This window comes from Nyctibius grandis, chromosome 18 (assembly GCF_013368605.1).
Source record: "Nyctibius grandis isolate bNycGra1 chromosome 18, bNycGra1.pri, whole genome shotgun sequence".
Taxonomy (NCBI): domain Eukaryota; kingdom Metazoa; phylum Chordata; class Aves; order Nyctibiiformes; family Nyctibiidae; genus Nyctibius; species Nyctibius grandis.
The window spans coordinates 2162457-2181879 of NC_090675.1; the positions used below are offsets into that span (position 1 = coordinate 2162457).

The 19423-nt window shown below is 42.4% G+C and overlaps 1 protein-coding gene across 1 annotated transcript; it reads right to left on the reverse strand.

Moving 5' to 3' along the window:
• Nucleotides 1-975: 975 nt before the first annotated feature.
• VKORC1L1 (vitamin K epoxide reductase complex subunit 1 like 1) lies at nucleotides 976-14841 on the reverse strand. The gene is made up of 3 exons (XM_068415501.1): nucleotides 14640-14841; nucleotides 2645-2754; nucleotides 976-1937 (listed from the first exon to the last, which is right to left on the reverse strand). The coding sequence occupies exons 1-3, from the start codon at nucleotides 14831-14833 to the stop codon at nucleotides 1711-1713; spliced, it is 531 nt and encodes a 176-aa protein (XP_068271602.1). The 5' UTR covers nucleotides 14834-14841; the 3' UTR covers nucleotides 976-1710.
• Nucleotides 14842-19423: the final 4582 nt, after the last annotated feature.

A 19423-nucleotide genomic window follows, 5' to 3' on the forward strand; every position in this document is an offset into this window, starting at 1 on the left:
GACCTAAGCGTCTCTCTGACATTCATGTTTAAGAAAAAAAATACTAAAATTAGTTATACTAATTCTTTAAATAAATGGGTACGCAGCTGTAATTCTTTATATTTAGAAGCTGCCAAGGGCAAAAAGCAGCACAGCACCAATTACAGAAAGTAGCTGAACCTATACATTTTGGTGTCACAGAGTCTGAAACACAAGGATTTTACTTTCCCAAGTTCCATCAACCTTCTATCGCATTGATTTAAGTAACTGAAACAACATTGCTACCACTTCTCAGTCTAAAAACTAAAACAGATCTCTTAATACTCTTCTATCCCCAGAAAGTTAGCTGGGAATTTTGTTTGTTTGTTCATTTTTAAAGCAAGGACACTTCTGCCTGCCAAGCTCAACACAAAGTATTTGGTTTAAGATTTTAAGACAGAAGGCACTTTTAACATTCAGCCTTAGAATACTGAGTGCAGAAAGAACATTTACAATTTTGTTCCTTTGTTTAAATCTGCAGTTTAATTTTTTTTTTCCCCCAATTAGTTATTAGAAAGAGCAATGATAGCACTATATCACATTTCATTTTCAGGAGCACATTTACTCACTTATCCCCCTAAACAGCTTGCCCTTCCAAGGGACCTTACGTGTGTCAGGCCTAAAGTTCATTTCCCAATATAGCACAAACCAAGGATCCTGACGAAGATCAATTAAGTAACTGCTTCTTCAGTGCACTACTTGGTTATCCCACTCAGTCAGTGGTTTCCACTGCAAATTGCAATTCTATACTGCAGCATTCATACAACATCGAACATTAATAACACTGGCTGGCTGAACGCAGTTTAAAAATGAAACAGCTCTGCATGGAAATTAAGTCCTTTCAAAGAACGCTCTTTGATATGCCAACCCCCAAGCTGCATATAATATCCCGGTGGCAGCTTTCTATCGACCACATTAAGCTATTTTCATTCTGTACAGAAATTAATGAAGTTGTGGTTTAATGAACGTACTTCAGGTTTCAGCTTTAATTCCATTTTCGTTACTGGAGACAGAAAAAAAAAAAAGAAAAAAATGGAACAAAACCCAACCATCATTGTCGTGAAAGCACTAGCAGTGAGTACAGCAACACGGTGCCCTCTATAGAAGTCACTTCTTCCATCACATCAGTCGACTATCAGCTGGACACTGACAGCTCCTAGGCTAACAGAACTGATTGTACAGTGAGTTCTCCAGGGATGAAAACAATATTTCTCATTTTATTTACAGTATAAGTCCTAGTCAAATCTAAGTCCATCAGCTAAAAAAAAAAAAAAAGTAATACACATACTGTAAACATGGCAACATTAAATATGGTAATGCTAGTCTAGAATACTTAATGTCTGATCGCATACTGTTATACCTGAATTTATATACAGGATATTTTATAGCAAGTGTTACCCACTTCACAAGTGGAGGGGGAAGAAAGAGAGTCTAGGTTTTGCTGTGGCTAAAACTCCTTCAAAGTAAAGTTAAAGCTTGTCTTTGATTGTATTAGAGCTTTCTTTCATAACCACATTTAAATTGAAGATTAGCACAAAAAAAAAAAATTATCTAGGGCCCCTTCAAATTTATAATTAAAATTCATCTACGATTCTCAGGGAAAGTGTCTGATATGGAGAATAAAAAATTACTGCAAAATAAACTTAATGGAAGTTGGGTCTTCAGACTGTCAGTCAAAAGTTCAAACAGGCGTTATTCCTGTTTGGGCTGGAGTTGCCGTTTCCAGGCCTCGTTCAAATAAACTAGTCGTTTGTAGTTGACGATAAAGAGAATGAAGTTCAGCAAATATGTGATGACGCAGACAATGCAAAATTCCTTCAGCACGAAGTACAGAATGTACGCCAAGTACAATGATCCTACTACAGACACTATGGAGGATGTCATGAGGATTAGAGCTGCTACTGCACTTGCTGTCATACCTGCAACAAGAGAGAGAAAGTTACTACCGCTGTTCTCATTCCCCCCTTCCGCACAAAGCAAAAAGCCTAAGCGCTCCAATCCAAACTGAAGGCTACTCAGCAAGTCTGTATTATGTAAAAGTCAGTTTAAAATACCATGAGTTCGAGATGGCTGATAAATCGCTATCTGGAGAGGAGCTTCTAGGTTCTGTACGACAGGCCTTTGATAACAAGGATGTGCAGTATTTACCATCTTCCGTATTCCTGAATTGTGGGAAGGTTACAGGTTTGTCAAGTTATGTCTATCAATATTAACAGCTTTATAGCAGACCATATAGTTACAAAGAAATATGCATACATTACACTGCACGCACTTTTTTTGCCTGCTCTCTCTCTTACTCCTGCAAAGCTTGTAAATTCCATTTTTATTTCCTCTCTTTTCTATTGTGCAATCCAATGCTAAATATATTTAAGTTAAAATACCAGTGCAGCAACTGTCTTGATGCTTATATTATTAATAGCAGAGCAGGACAAAATGCAATTGCTCTTGTCATCAGTTGGGTTTTTAAGCCCTTTGGACAGATGTATCATTTGACTGGTAATAAAAAAAAAAAAAAATCACATGCATTTATCTGGTCTCTTGCAGATTGTGCAATGTATAATGCACTCCTCTTTCATCACCACAGACCTGTTACATACTTTAGGCTCTAAACTGAATTGATACTTACCAAGTAGCATTTGTAGTATATAAAACACAAGTCCAAAAACACTGTTTGACTGATTTATTGCACTGTCCTTTCCAAAGATGGAACCCAACAGACCGAATCCTCGACCCCATCTGTAAAACAGTGAAACTAATTAACTTGTATTTGGGCAGCTATTGCTTTAAAACCAGTATTTTCAATTCATCACTGTTGGAAAAAAATTAGATACATATATTCTGACATGACCACTGCAGTCCTATAATGGAGTTCAGGGTTATCTTGGAAAACCAAGCAGCTTGCAACAGGGGGTACACTAGGTACAACTTCATCCCACACACTGCTGATTAAAGTTATGTGACACACCACAAAGTACCAAGTTCACACAGCTGCAACCTCACCAAATGCCATGTCTGCTTCCTAGGGTTCAAAGCTCTTTTGACAAATAAACACTCCCTTCCTCCAACGAGAGCTTTAGCAGTTCTCTCCACCACAGTAAGTTGGACACATGCTCGCTGTACAGCTGAGGGAAAATGGTACAACTTGGTAACTAGTTGTTAGCAGCTCTGCCAGCACTTACCTCACTGGCACCAGAGCGAGCAGATCAGAACATATGTTTGCACTTCAGCTGCTCCTGATCAGTCTAACACCTTAGGAGGAAGCCAAATCTGTCAAGCAAACAAGCTGGGGATGGAACCATAAGAAAATTCACAGACTATTTGTTAGAGCCCTTGCACAGGATAACATTTTGAACTAGCACCTTAACCACAAAGTGACTTTCAACTTTTTAGTGATAAGGTAGAAAGTGGCACAAGCCCTGGAAAACTGCTGCTGCAATAAGGGGGATAAAAGATTAAATTAGCAAATACATTTGTGCTAGAAACCATTAATTTTATGCCCTACGGCAGATCACGCCATTATTTGTAAAAGCAAAGCGAGGACTATATTCATTAGTGACACTTGAAAATATGAAAAGAAGTTAATACTGCTTCAACGTGCAACTTAATTCACAAGAGAACGTTAGGATATCTGCCAGCATGTCTTTGAAGCATCAAGGCAAGCGCTACACAAATGTAAGGCTAGGTCACGTTATCAGGTTAACTGTCACATAAGTATATAAAAAAAGTGCAACTCCTCACTGCTGTTGCAGGAGCAAACACTAGCGTGCTACATTCATGCCAACAGAAGTGCAGTTTCCGAATACCTTGTTGCACTAGAGGCAATGGTTCTACTAACCCAAGCATAGGTTTGCTCTCTGCACTCTACAGGAACGTTGCTGATGCACTTCACCATATATCTGAGACCAGTGAAAGGCTACCACCGCACTACAAGCAGCTTCCTCACACAAGAAAGGTGCCATGATAAGTACAATTTAACACCATCTCCAAAATACTTCATAATCTCACAGCCATTTGTGCAACATTTTCAATATATTTGAATTAATCATTTTAATTCAAACTTAGTAACTGTCTGCAATACCTAAATCTTGTGCTCTTCTCCCCAAGAAACTGAGCAGAGAACTAGGTATCAATTCCTAGAAAGTATGTTTATACATAAACTGTAAAAAAAAAAAACAAAACACAAACATACTTTCAGCTAGTTTGGTCTCAAATCTTGTAAATGACCGAAGTGAAAGTTATGTGCAACTATAAAGCTTCAAGCCAGCACAGAGAAGACTAACACTTGCTTTACCATGGGGGAATGCCTCACATCCCAGAGATGCCGAGGGTTACAAAGACACCTTAGCTGCTTGGGGAGCAGTGCAACACTGCCTCACTCCCTGCAGTCATCCTGCTGCGGGGGACAAGGCTGGTGCCATCCTCCCTGCAGCACAGGCCAACAATCCCAATTAGCGTAAGGTACATAGTCTGTGGGCAGAGTAGCATCAAGGATGGATGGCAAAGATCTGGAAAAGCAGCTGTAGAGATGGGAGTGCAGCACGTCACAGCTAAGGGAGCCACGCTTCCAAGAGTGAGGGATTTTTAAAAGATGACCAAACACCCTGTGACAATACATAAGCAAACAACATAAATAAATACTGCAAGTTCCAAAGAATCTCAGCTATGACGAGATATTCCTCCCACGCATTGAGTGTTATCTGGATTTTAAGTGAGAACTATTCATTTTTTAGCCTTACTTTGATAAGACAGTCACAGCACATGTAACAATTGTCTCTTCTTGCCCAGCTACCAAATGAAGTATTAAAGACCCAGACAAATACATTAAAGGTATCACCATTTTGCATTTAACAGTCTATTTTTATTTTTTCTATATTACTACATTTATAGATGCTTCAGCTTACTATCCACGTGTGCCATCTATTGTTCTAGTCTCCAAGTGAGAATTCTTTGTAGGGTGACATTAAACTCTATCTGAATACACTCAGGTTTTCCTTACCGAGCGACACAACAGCATAACTCAAAGCGTGCCTAAATCTGTGATTCAGATAAATCTGTTAGCCTAGCTCAAAGTAACTGCAGGATGCTGAACTCCTACCCTCTCCCTGCTCCAGCTGTACGCTCTCACTTCTTCCGATGCTCATGATATCCTGTTGCGTTTGAGAGCAACTCAAACTCATCAGAAACTTTATACTACAGAATCTGACCCTACAGTTATCCTGCAAGTGAATAAAATGCTGCTAATGGAAAGATAACGAGTTCAAGCCCTTCCTGACAGTGTCCCCAAGTGATCTCTTCATAGCTGCAAGAAAGTCAGAGCACGGTGAAAGCTTTTTCCACATGCAATAGTTCATTCAGTACCTTGTTGGCCTTGCAGCAGCTTTAAGGACATCAAGTATTAGATTTCAGTCCATGGAGCACAGCTCTAATCTCGCATCTTATTCCACACACTTCAAGACAGCTAAGCAGCCTGTGGTTTAAGATGAAGCACTTTTTCCAGCCTTATAAGGTTTGAAAGTAAGAGGAAGTTTTCTGCATCAAACTGAAATCAAAATATTTAGACTTTGTATATTTCTATTCCCATCTAACTTCTCTACTGAAGAGGCTAAATCATCTCCTAATTCTATCAAGGAGGTCCCAACACTCACTAAAAAGCACAATGAACTCACTAAAACACACAAAAGTACTTGTACTTTTGCAAGCAACTGGAGGAAGGAAAAAGACTGAGTATGATAACCTTCCTTCTCACGGCAAAATCATGCAAATCACATCTGTTACGGTAACTTTGGAAGTCTAAAAATATGTGGCAAACAAATAGCAAGAAGGAAGACTGCAGTCCTTAGAATAAAGTTCAAGAGATAAAACATCAGTAAAAAGGACTATAAACTGATCAGAATTTCATCACAGAACTTGCCTTGCTTACACAGAATAAAATTTACAAGAACTATTGGTAACTCGGATCAATTTTTTGGATATAGAACGAAGTAAAATGCAGTGCACTAATTAAAGAGCTGCTTGCACAGCAAGATAAAAGCATCATCCAACATCACCAGCTTTTGCCTGGCACTGACTTGCGGCTCCCCATCCCTGAAGCAGTGAAGTGTTCTGTTGTGAAACCCTGTGTGATTCAGAGCAGCATGACAAACACACATGGCAAGCCTGCTTTTGCCACACCCAAGTTTCACTCCTATTAAAGGAAAAAAAAAAAAGGCAATCTGAACTTACTAACTTCAAGGAAGTTTTAAAATAAATCTTTAAGACGTCTTCCCATATGTTTTAAATAACTCAAATTCCCTCTCCGTTCAAGATGACAGCCTGCATCACTTCTCAGTTGCAGGTACAACTTTGAATGTTCCTGAACAAAGTTTTCAGAATAGAGACTGAAGAAATCCAAGAAAAAGTGTTTAGAACTGCTCATGTAGTTTCCTAACATCTAAAACTGAATACTACAGAGACTCTTAGTCCAATATGCATTTCCTTTTATCAAAGGGAGGTCTCGAAAATTATTCTCCACCCAGTGAGAGAATAATTGAACTCGCTTGCGAGTAATATCACAAACCTAAAGGTTTGAATTGGTTTGTGAATAATATCACAAACCAAAAGGAACAAACAGCGTTCCTTTTGGTTTGTGATATTTATCAAAGCTCAGAAGTGTTTCATTTTTAGAAGTTTAAAGCAGTATTTGCATGCGCTTGACACTTCTTAACAGGAAGACAAGAACAACTGAGGTAACTTTGATCCACAAGTGACATATCTCCAATAAAATCTGATACTGTTAAATCATTACCTCTTTTGCACAATTATGAACATCCTCTATGTTCCAGAACAGCGTATTATGGGAGTACACTTGAACTCTAAACATTTGCTGTAATTTAGCAGAGACAATACCACTGGCAGAACGGCAACCAAGAGAACCTCGTGCAGGACACGGGTATCTCAGTCATTTTAAAGGACAAGTAAAGAACCTCCATGTTTAACAACTTAAAAGCTGTAAGAGTTATCAGTATTAGCTCAAAAAGCAACAGAATTCCAAGCCTGCCAAACACAACAAGTCAAACAAACAAACAACAAGTAAATATTTAGCCAGGAGTCTGATTATTGGCTCATCCACTTTGTAAGAAATGCTATACTGTTCTTTTTTCTAGTCCAGCACCCCAATTCTGACAGTTACCTGTAGGAGATGCTTTTAAGGGCTTTTACAGAGAGATCATTCCCCAAGATGTTCTCCTTGACCTCAGTCATCATTAAGAATCAGCTTAAGAAATGTCTGAACTGGGGTTTCATCTGCATCAACACACTCAGCAGCCCACCTCGAAGCCTTCCTGAACGTACCTAGACACTTTCTGAACACATACTTTTGACTTCCACAACATCTCCCAGTAATGAATTTCAGAATCACATCACCTCATTTTCACTTGGCAATCCTTAGTTCTCATGTCAGGAAAAGAACGAACTACTGTATATTTATTTTAACATGAAAATAACCATACTAGATCAGGCCAAGTCCAGCTAGCTTCAGTACCACGTCTCTGACATCAGCAAGTAGCAGATGCCTTGACCAAAGCGCACATACTTCCCAGTTCACATTCTAGTCTCCCAAATGTCTAGTTGAAAATGCTATCAAACCCTTCAGGAGGCCACATTATTAGATGGCATGTACGATTCAAGATTGGAAACACTTTGCATTTGTGCAGCAGCAGGTTTTTCAACACGTTTCTCTCTCAATTTTTAGGTTTGCTGCAATGAAAAGGCCAAACAATAATAATAAAAAGATTGTATTTTCAGAGAACTAAGTGAAGAATTCGAGTTCTGTTTTCTGAGTAGTAGTAGCTTACTTAAAGCCCCTCATTTCAGGATTATTTTTCATCCCATAAGCATCACTTTGTTATCAACAGCAAGCACCATTTACCACATGGTAACCCTGGGGAAACAATATATATTTTCTAAAAAAAGCCTCCACTTGACAAGCAATACGCATGTTTCCTTAAGTGCCATCTGACTTGTGAGATAAGTTACAGTACAGAAAGGAAGTTCTCAGGAGGGGAGTAAAGCTGGCCTGTGCTCACACATCACCTCCAGTGAAAAGCTCATGTAAAGCTCAAAGGATCTGGAGCATGTTAGTACCTAATAACGGTAAGAAACTTTGGTTGCGGTTTCTTTACAGCTTCACTAGAGGATTTTGGATTAAACCTAGCTCGTGGTTACACGGTCCTTTAGGCCACTCTAACAGTTTTAATAAATCAAGTAAAAGCCTTCAATTAGAAGCCACAAGAAATGAGATTAAAAGTTCCCATTTGTAGGCTTGCCAAGAGTGCTGAGAATTTTCTATTCACTTAATTTCATGCTTAAATCTATTAGCAGTATTTACCCTAAACAAATGAGATTTTGTCCTATACATCCTCCAGCTCTACCTCAGAAACAGTCTGAAAAAACTCAGTGTCTAGATCAGCAAAATCTCAAGCAGGCAGCGGTTCATTATTTTATAGCAGTCTTTACAGAAGCACTGGTTATTCAAGCTACAAGCCAACAGCATTGTATTTTTCTTTCTATATAATCTCTTCTATTAAGCTTTCATAAATGAAGTCCGAATTTGAACTACAAGCACTTTGTGAAATTTTCTTTGCATTAGGCAAAATAATTCTCAGCCCTATTGGAAATTCCAGTCAAGCTAGAAATGATATATTCATGAAAAGCAAAAATACATGTATTCGAGATCAGATCACTGTAAGGTTGGAAAAAACCCCTCACACAGCTAGGGTGCTGCTGTATTTTATAAAAGACGAGCCTCAGCCACTACGTATTGTATCAGTCTGAAGCACTAAGTCATCATTTTTTCATTAAAAAGATGAGATAAAAGTCACTTGACCTATCAGCTTCTGCCACTTTGGGAACAACCTGCTTTAGAACTAACAAAGCTGGTTTTCTACAAATGTTCCTGAAACCCCTTCCTCCTCCAGCACACAGAACCACCAGCTCCCTCCCAGCTCACACCCTCCAGCCTCTGCACCCTGCCTGACTCCTATTTGCACATGTGCCGCCTCACAGACCAAACGGCACAGATAACCTTAGCTCACACGGCAGGTTTTTTTCCCCTTTAACAGAGGTATTACTTTGAGTCCCTCTCTCCTCCCCTTTGGCACCAAATCTGTTTCTATAAAACTACAGTAACTTGTATCCTTTGTTAAATTTTGTCATAAAAAAGTGAAAAATTATAAAATAAATTATTAATACACAACACACAAAGGCATAACCTTCTCAGAAATCAGGCTATAAAAGCAGGATAATACAACCTTTCTTGGTCTCAAGTTGTTTGTGCTTTTTTGGCTCAGTATCCTGAGTTGTACAACTTGTATCACACTCATCTAGCTACAGCTATGCCAGTTCACCATCATCTTGAACCTGCAGCACTCCAAATCCCACTGAAGCAAAGTGCTTGACACACACTAGATGGATTGTCTACACTGATTTCCCTCTGCACTAGAGATCTTCAAACCTTCCCTCAGAGAACAAGAAAAATTAATTCCTGCTTCAGAATAACTGAAAAAGCACCATTACACCTGCTATCTAACAATTTGCAGACCTCAGAAATAAGCAACCAATTTTAAACCACAGGATAGATTTGTCTGTCTCAGGAGACCACATTTTCATGTGAACTACTTTGGTAGCGTAAGAACCACAAATATGATTCCTGTTGAATGACCACCAGCTGCTCCACATACTGCCCTTCAGCAGTTTAATCAAACTGCTGTCTTTTTCTATACAGAATCCAAGATGCCTAACAAAAACAATAGCTTGGCTCAGGTTAGAGAAACTACTGACTAGCAAAGATTTACAAAACTAGTAAAATTTAAAAAAAAGCACATGAGCATCACTTGCTTATGCTGGTTCACAAGAAGGAACTAAACAAGCTTTCCCTTTTATACTACCTACATAAAGCTACCTTTACCGTTTCTCACCTTATATCAGTCACTAACAATTACAGCTGTCACCCTCAAATGTATCTGAATGATTGCTTGCAGGTACAGCAATAAAAAAAAATGCTGGGACATGAGGAACTTACCATTAATATGAAAGATAACTGCTATATAATGTTGTTAACCTGGAATCAAGCAAACTTGAAAGACACCAAGTTTACAGGAACTGCCCCACAACAGAACTGAATGGGAACCTGCAATATAAACATCAGGTTAGGGAGAAGGTCAGAGAAGTTTTCTTCCATGTCCCATTTCCTTAAATAATGGGGTTGTTCTTGTCAACTTGATCTCTGTTACGGTCTGCACTCTATAAAGATGCACCAGAACAATAGCTCTGGCAAGGTGTGCTTCACTGGAAAACCAGCACTGGTCAAAGTTTTACCTGTGGTATCCTACAGCATAATTGCATGCCCACTCTGCAGAGAAATAAGCTCTACGCCAGCATGACATGGCATAACTCACACAATACAGCATTGAAGTACTGTGGTGCAAGACTGAGCAATTCAAACATAACATTTACACAGGTCTAAATTCACTGCTTAAAATGATTTATGAAGGTGAGCACAACAATACAATAAAACTACAGTTGTCACATGCGATGCTTGGCAAATCCAGTAAAACAACTGCATGTCTGCACAGATCTGTCCTCAATACACGTGAAATTTTACAGATTTACATTTTCAAGAACTACCAGATGATTTTGATGCATCCACTAGAAGACACAAGGCAGACATGCATTTTTCAGAATAGGCATTTCAGAGTGGCTCAAATACAAGACAACAATCCAAGACCCTGCACGTTAGCATGGAGTTCAGAACAGGGAACCCTTAAACACGTCACCTATCAAATTATATCCAGAGGAATACCAATTCTTAAAATCCTATTTTGACTCTAGAACTTCTTCAGCAAGTCAGCTAAAGATGTTAACCTGGATCAATATTGACTATTTCCAAACCTCTTCGCTCACACTGCTGGCCAAAAGCTACAAATATTGCTAAAGATATACAGCGACGTGTGCCCTTTGCTCGTTCACACCAGCTGTCTTAAGCCTGTATTAAAGTTGTTGCAGCATTAACACGTCATGCTACAAAACTTCCTTCAAAAAGAGCCATCCACTAATCTGCTCTGCGGGAACCTTACATTAATCAAGACAGAAACATATCAGAAGACCCAAAAGTCTCCCGCGGCATGCAAAAGAACAAAGCAAAAAGCTCAGGGTCTCTGCATTACTACTGAAATGTCACGTTTTATTTCAAGCCGTACCACTGCCCATATTACTTGAAACTTGTCTATTAGTTTAATTCCCCCTGTGAAACTATTGTAACAGCAAAACCAAAAAGCTTTTGCAGGAACTGCTATTAGCCACTTTCATCATAAATAAAGCCACTTAATTATTCTCAAATGTAAGACAGCAATTCACTTAGAATACCTACAGCAACTGCCAAGTGAAAACATTATTTCCCTAATACCTTCCCTTATTTCTTCTTGGAAAATGACAGTGGTCATTATACAGTCCTTAGCTGTTTTTCTTTTTAAACTATTTAATGAACTTTCCTCATGATAAAAGCTTGAAATATGCTGACCATTAATATTTTGAATAAGGGACACTAGGAAGGTATCTCTCCAACATAATCTTCTGCATGAGTCAGCCTCTGATATAAGATTTTCCGTGTTCCTCCCTCTGCATGCTGGTAATCTTTACAACATTTCTGTTCTCATTGTTGTGCCAATACCAGATTTGGCTTAAAAGAAAGACTTGGAAATACTAACAGCTTATTAGTGAAAAAAAAAAATCTTCCCCAAAGACCAGAACTTAGTTCCAAAGTAACTCAGCTCAGGAAGGAATACACTAATTTATTCTAATTATTCTATACAGTTAAAATTAATCCCAACATCATGATGTGGTTTTTAAAGTTCAGTTCACTGTTGGTAGTCAACGCTAGAAATGTGAAGGTTGTTACATTCCAAGTCCCATCAGTAAATCCACCTTAAACAAAAAGTCTAACTTTCTAACTCTAGAATGAACACTCTAGAAGCCGGTAAAAGCCACAAAGTACAAGTTCGTCACCCATTTTACTCTGTAGAGTTAACTCTGCTAATCAGCTGATCAAATAACTTGTGATTGCCAGTGTAATAACTTAATGAGAAAATAAACAGTTGAAAGTTAAATCTGCATTACATGTGAAAATGCTGGAACACTATTTGAAACTCTGCTCTCTCAGTGAGATTTAAATTGTAGTTGAAAGTTCCTTTTAGAAATCAAGTTTCAGAGAAACTTTGGTGACAGCAGTAACAAGGAATATTCAATTGGACAGAGGGAGGGACAATGACTGATGGATGGGGAGCTGTGGCAACACGGAAAATAAGATTAATTTCTTCCAAGGTTATTCTTACTTCAAAGTTTAATAACTTGCCCTCTTGACTTAGTTTTAAAGTAATATTCCTTTTTTGTCTGTGTCCTGTACAGCGTTGAAAGCACATTCTTCTCCAAATATGGTTTGACTGAACAGAACTTGCACGCTCCTTTTCCACAAGCTCCTTTTACCACCTGCTCTAATTATCATGAGCTATCCTGACATTTGCAACACTTCAGTCTTTAAGCATGATTCTCCTGGCAACTGCTAGGGAGATTTTAGTTGGGTTTATCCCTGGCTGTTCATATTATTATATACAATTCCTGCAGTAAAGTATTTACAGGCCTTACCATGGCATACTCAACATTTCAGCTGCAGCATTACTAATGAACACTATAATTACCAAGCATTATTCCATAATCAGAAATACTTGATATAATTGGAATTATTTTACTTCTTCAAAGCGTTTAGTAAACATGCATTAAAACTAATGCTTCAAATTCCCTATCTCAATAGCAGCATTTGCAATAACGATAAAAAGCTAAAGAAGGACCAATTCTGTACAGGAACAGACTACAGAGGCTGCTTAGGTGCTGAAATCCCTGTTATTCTCTTTTTACCTCCATAGCTGTAGTACAATTTAGATTATTGACAATACTCACGTGGTTTAATCTCAGCAGCCTGTGCATAACTTTAATTTATAAGTTATCTGGCAAGCTTATTGAAGTCTTCTTCCTATTTAGATTGAAACTTCTCATTGTGGGACACTTCTCAAATAGAGAACTGAACAAGCACCTTCACAAACTAAAGATTATCTGATGACAGACAGAAAAGCAGAGTTAAAGCCCTCATTCAATCACAGGAGACCCCTTTCAGACATCCGTAGGTACACATCTCTTTGTAAGGTAACACAATCCCACTTCTGTCAGCACAGAAGTGCTTTTAAGATTAAGAGTTCCCTGTATGTTTTGCCTATACAATTTAACCACCTTCCACCTTGACAGAGTATGGGCATATTCTCCCCCATTAGCTTATGATAATACAGCAAGTACCTTTATAAAATCTGTGACAGCTTTTATGCAGGTTACACCGAGAGGAAAAGAAAAAAAATATCAAGTGCTCATTCAGCTGAAGGCACCAACACGATAATAACAAAATTCTTCTTGAAAAAAGGAAACATTTAATATATAAATTTGCTGAAGATCCAAAACACTCCCCTTCCCAGCTTGTCACTGTGGATACCTTTGCATATCTCATTAAATGGCTACATATATACACACACATATATACACATACGCAAGGAGTGGTTTTGAGATTGGTGACAAATCATCTTATTTCTTTAGTTGAAATACCCAAGAAGAGGCTTTAGGGAGAGTTTTTTAGCCAAATCACACCTGAAAGTATTTCCTGTAGCATGTTTATATTGCTAATACTTGTAACTATACAGCACATTAAGTCTTTTCATTATTATAATTCAGTCAACTAGTTACTTCACTTCAGAAGTCAAGTTAGCAGCATATGAAAATTTATATATCAACTCTCTTAACAGAAATAAGAGACACTGGCCTTTAGAAAACATCTGCTAAAGTAATTATTGACAGGAAACCTGTAAAATAAATCAAGATTCGGACTGGGCTTTTGCTGCTAAAGCACACAGATGTCTCTCAAATTAAGCACCTCCTCTGTACCACGAAGGCGATCTTCTGTGCTGCCAGGTAACACCACAATGAAAAAGCAATTCAGATGCTTCAATTAAAACCACCCAAAGCCAATCATCCACAATTGTACATGTTTATGTTGGCTTCAACCACTAGTCACACCTACAGCATTCTACACTAACGTGCATTTGCTACTAAAACACCTGTCACTCCAGCTAATTGCCATTGATTACAACACACAAATTGCCGGTGCCTCACCCTCCAGCCCGGAGCGCTCCCGAAACGCAGCCGGCCCACACCGGCCCCCAAGCCGGGAGACCCGACACCCCCTCCTCGGCCCGCCCGCTCCGTGGCCCCCAGCACAGGCCCAACGGCCCAGCCCCCGCTGCGCCTCAGGCACGCCCGCCCCGGGGCGAGCCCCGGCCCGCAGCCGCAGGCTCCCGCCGCCCGTACGCTCGGCCAAGCCCGCCCGCCGCCGCCGCCCCCTCAGGGAGCCGGGCCGGACCCCCAGCAGCCCCCGCCTCAGCCCCCGAGGCACCGGAGGCAGCGCTCCGTGGCCTGGCCCCGCGCTCCCCGCGCCCCCAGCCCCTTCTCCCCGCGACGGCCTGAGGCGGCGGCGGGTCTCATCCCCGCCTCACCTGGAGGTGATGGCGGCGGAGCAGCGGACCCGCTCGCTGAGGTCGCACAGGGCCTGGTAGTGGAGGTCGCGGCCCTTCTCCCGCTCCAGGTGGCAGGCGTAGAGGGAGAGCAGGATGCCGGCCGCGCACACGGCGGAGCGGGCCACCCGCTCCCAGCGCGGCACCGACACTCGCAGCAGGACGGGCGCCGCCATCTTACCCCCTCCCTCCGCCTCAGCCCGCGACGCGCGCCCGGCGCCAACGAGCCGCGCACGCGCGCCCACACCCCATTGGCCCGCTCAGCGGGCGCGCCCCTCTCGCCCCGCCCCGCCGACCGCGCCGGACGTGGCGCTCCGCGACGACGTCACGTCAGGCCGGGGCGGGGGAGGCGGGGGGCGTGGCGCGGCGGGCGGTTATAGCGCCGCCTGGCGGCCAGCGGGAGGCACTGCAGGGCGCACCGGCCCGGGCTGTTCCCCCGCCGCCGATTTCAGCGAGAAAATCCGTTTTCCCCCGTTTTTCCTCAGATCTGGGCCGCGGGCGGGGATCTGGGCCGGTCCGGGGAGTGCTACGGAACCCGGCAGGGCTGACGTGACCCTCATGTGCCCCTTCGCTGGAGCTCAGGCGCCGCTGGTCTCCGGGACAGGTGCTCCAGGGAGCGCTCGGGGTTTATCTCGGATGTTGGAGCGAACGAGCCAAACCGCCGCAGCCCCGCAAAGCCCAGCTGGTGCCTCCTGCGCACAGGGACCTCGCTGAGGGCCTGTTACATTCCCGAGGTTTACCCTGAGACATTCTGGGAGGCGTAACTTGCACAAGCGATACAAAAAGCACATTAAAAGTTTGGTTTTTCTAGCGCACACGGTAGCCCAGTGCTCCGCCTGGCCCCGGAGCAGCTGTCCGTGGGTTCCCCCAAGCCCGGCTCAGCCTTATCTTTGGAGGAATATGCTCTGCACTTGAGCAATGGGATTTTGTCATTTGTTTCACAGATTGAGGATCACATTCGTATCACACCCCTAAATACAGCCAGCAGACCCGTGAGTCAATAGCGCTGGTCAGAATTAGACGGGTACAACCACTGGCAATCAGGGCTGGATCTTCTTTCTCTCATGTCTCTGGTTTCTATCAAAAGTAGCATCAATACCTGTCTGGCTGTAGGTTAAGAACCAGCTAATGTATCTGGTCTACCAACACAGAAGTCATCCAGTAGTTGAAGATAAAACAATTTTGCGTACTGTAAACACCCACCATAACCCCCGTCAGTGCTTTATTTTGAGGATGGCCACCAGCTACTTGTTCCCCTTCCCCGTTTCCTTGCACGCACATTATTGCTGGGCATTAGCAGATGGAAGAGCGAGTCAGTACAAACCGAAGCTCTGCAAGTTTTCCCAAGGAAAGCAGGATGACAAAACACAATGGCAGCATTCATAGCGCCGGTTATGCCATGCGTGCCTTCATTGTGCTGCAAAACAAAACTGATTCAAAGAGAGACGTGTTGCAAAATGACTTCAGCAACAAGAAGGAACCCCTCTGCCAGCAAAAAGGGAAATTGAAAACTATTAATTAAAAAGCGTTGAGAAAACCATTCATTAAGAAATGAGTTGTTTGAACTCTAGCTAGCACATAAACTAAATTAAAAACCTCCTGCTGTCTATGCTGTGCCTTCTGCTCTCAGTGGGAACAAGGGGAGAGGGACAATGGGAAAGGAGTGGAGACGACTGAGATAGAAGGGGCAACTGAAAAGAAATAACAGATGTACTAAAGCTGCAGGAAAAGAAATCACTATCTCACATAGTTATAGCTTGGCCCTTAAATAACGTGAGTTCTAGTCAAAGCTTTTCCTTTTTCTCAGCCAAATGGAAGCCATGGGACGCTGGGCCCTGGAAGCATCGCTCAGGCTGGCAGCAGCAGATGGAGGAGTGGGGCCGAGCTCTGTCCTGCCCTGCCCGCTCTGAGCGGTCCTGCCTCGCTCCGGGAGCTACCCACCAGGCCAGCCGCAGGAGAGGCAGTGCCCAATCTGAAGTGAATTACTCACTGCCTGTCTGGAGTGCAAAACTCGTAAGGCTTTGCAGGGATTTGACAAAACCCCAAACCCAGAGCTGCTGAGGAAGCAGCCAAAATGGAGGGAGGCCAGGAGGAAAAGAACCAGAGAGAAGATGTGTGCAGAGATGAGCTCCTGCAGTAACGCCAGCAGTCTGAACTTACATGGATGACACTGTTCTGCATATGATATTGCTATATTTATCTCCTAACAATTTTTACATTAACAGCAACTACTTTTCCAACCAGAGCTTTGCTTTTGGATTATCATTGCTATACAAACTCACAATATTCATGCTTCCTTTATCAGACATCCCCTTACGTGCAGGATGTTGAAATGACTGGTCTTACATAGCTACCTCCCTTACAGCTGAAAAAATTGTGAACAAGCAGTTTTTTGTCATGATAATGGCTTTATAGGTCGTGTTTTTAACCCTGCAGGCAGCCAAATACCACACAGCCGCTCACTCCTCTCCCCCTGAAATGGTTTGGGCCCCAAGAACAAGGAGGATGTAAATACCTCAGACACTGACTATCCTGGTTGCTTGAATAAACAAAGGAAAGCCTTTGTCATTAGAGGGCTGTATCTCACTTCAGACAACTGGGCCTTGGTAAAACAGAGGCACAGAAGCATAAAGATAAGGGAGTTGCAACAACAGCCTCGAAGGACACGGCCTGCGCGATCCCCGGGCTGAGTCTGCGCAGGAGCCGGGGTCAGTCAGCGAACACAGTGAGGAAGACTACAGGCCTTCACCTGAAGACCCCCGGCGACCACCAGGGAAGACGAGTGCGCATGCGGGACGGACATTTACATATATTAATGAGTTCCAGGAAATCTCATGGTTGTGTAAATGAGTTCTTGGGAATCCTATGACTATGCATAACTTTATGGTTTATAGTCGCTGAAAGTTTGCCAGATCGGCGGGGCACTCATGGAGGATAATCCCCGGCGCTGCCCAGCGCTGCAGTAACGAATGCCTGCTTAATAACACCCCGGGGTTACTCAGTTTTCTTTGGGACTCCTTGCCCAGCCGCACCTCGCTTCCCACGGCGGGGAGGAGAGTTAGAAAGCAAGGGGGTTTGGAGATCACCGATTTTTGTGTCACCCCCTCCCCAGGGAATGGAGGAGAGAATCAGAAAGGTAAAGAGACTTGTGGGTTGAGACAAAAACAATTTAATAATTGAAATAATATAATAATAAAAAATATAATAATAATAATAATAGAATATACAAACAAGTGGTGCACAGTTCAGCTGCTCACCACCCGCTGACCAATGCCCAGCCCATCCCTGGCAGCGATCCCAGAGGAGAGAAAATCCCGAAACCACAATCCCAGAAGAACGAGACCCGGCTCCCTGGCCAACCCTCATCTCTACTGATCATGATGTTGCACAACATGGAATATTCTACAGGCCAATTTGGACCCATTGCTCTGGCTATGCTCCCTCCCAGCTTCATGTGTACCCACACACTAGCAAAGCATGAGAAGTTGAAAAGTCCTTGATTTCTTAGGACCAACTAAAAACATCGGTGTGTTATCAACATTCTTCTCATACCAAATCCCAGACTAAACCCAAAACACAGTGCTGTTCCAGCTACTGAACAGAAAATTAGCTCTATCCCAGCCAAAACCAGGACAACAATGAAGTGATAACGTTGCAGGGCAGCAATCGCATTTTGGGGATGAGTGTGTGCGTGTACGTACTCTAAGGGAGCATAATGGGAAACAGAGTTGTTTGAAATTTAACTTACTGTTGAGCCTAATTTGAGAGTTTATTAACTCATTAGGTCTAAACCTGTGTTATGGACTCTTTTCATTATTTTCAGTGGGTTTTAGATCAAGAAATAAAACCAAAACAACCTGTGTGCTATATTAACTGAGTGAGTAGGGATCAGATTTCAGCAGAATAGTTTTACCTCTGGTATATCTAGACTTAGGTAGTAAACTCTAGGGACTGTATTTTAATTATATTCCAAGTTATATGACATAACTTGTGCCTTTGTCCTTATCCTTATTAAATGATTCATTCTTTTCTAAAGCTCTGCTAGGATTCAAAACTCATAACAGATTCCAAAAATCATTTCAGTTTTGTTTAAAGAACTCCCTCCACTTAACAAAGTACGTGCAGGGCCGTTCGCTTTATTGTAGCAGCTCTGGGTCTAGTAGCATGACCACACAGTAGAAGGCCTGACTTTTATTTATTCTCTTCCATTTGCTATTTTTATTGTTCCCCTCCCTAGACTACGCAATACCAGTCTTTTCAAGCCATCTTTCACCACCTGCCTCCAAACTTCCCAGCCTTTTTTCTTTGTTTTTTTGACAAAAAAAGCAGCTACCTTCCAAGCCCTGATTCAGGCGTGCAGACCCTTCCACCCGCAGGGACAGCCGAGACGGCGTCAGGCCTTACTGGAGCCACCAGCAACCACGGCGCTGCCATGATCTATCCCGTGTTAGAGCTGCTGTGTATAAAAATAATAAATTGATTAATACATTAATTAATTTTAAAATATACCCCTCAAAACAGTGCCTTGAAAAGCACACGCCCGAAGAGCGCTTGCCAGCTCCTGTGCGCGGGGCTGAGGGGGGCAGGAGGCGCCCTCGCTCCTTCGGGGGGGCGGCGGTTAAACCCCGGCCTGCGGGGTGGAACTGCGAGGGGCTGAAGGGCTTGTGGAGGCTCCTGCACGGCCTCTCGCGCCCTGCCTCCGGGCTTCTCCAGGGAGAGCGATCCTCACGGGGCGCCGCGCGTTTAAACGCGGTTTAATAACGGTT

Bases quoted from the DNA above. Each gene is read 5' to 3' on its own strand.
- VKORC1L1 (XM_068415501.1), bottom strand. From the start codon at position 14,833: ATGGCGGCGCCCGTCCTGCTGCGAGTGTCGGTGCCGCGCTGGGAGCGG. The intron at 2,755-14,639 runs GTGAGGCGGGGA...ACTGTTTTACAG, and splicing joins TCCGCCGCCATCACCTCCAG to ATGGGGTCGAGGATTCGGTC. The intron at 1,938-2,644 runs GTAAGTATCAAT...CTCTTGTTGCAG, and splicing joins TATACTACAAATGCTACTTG to GTATGACAGCAAGTGCAGTA.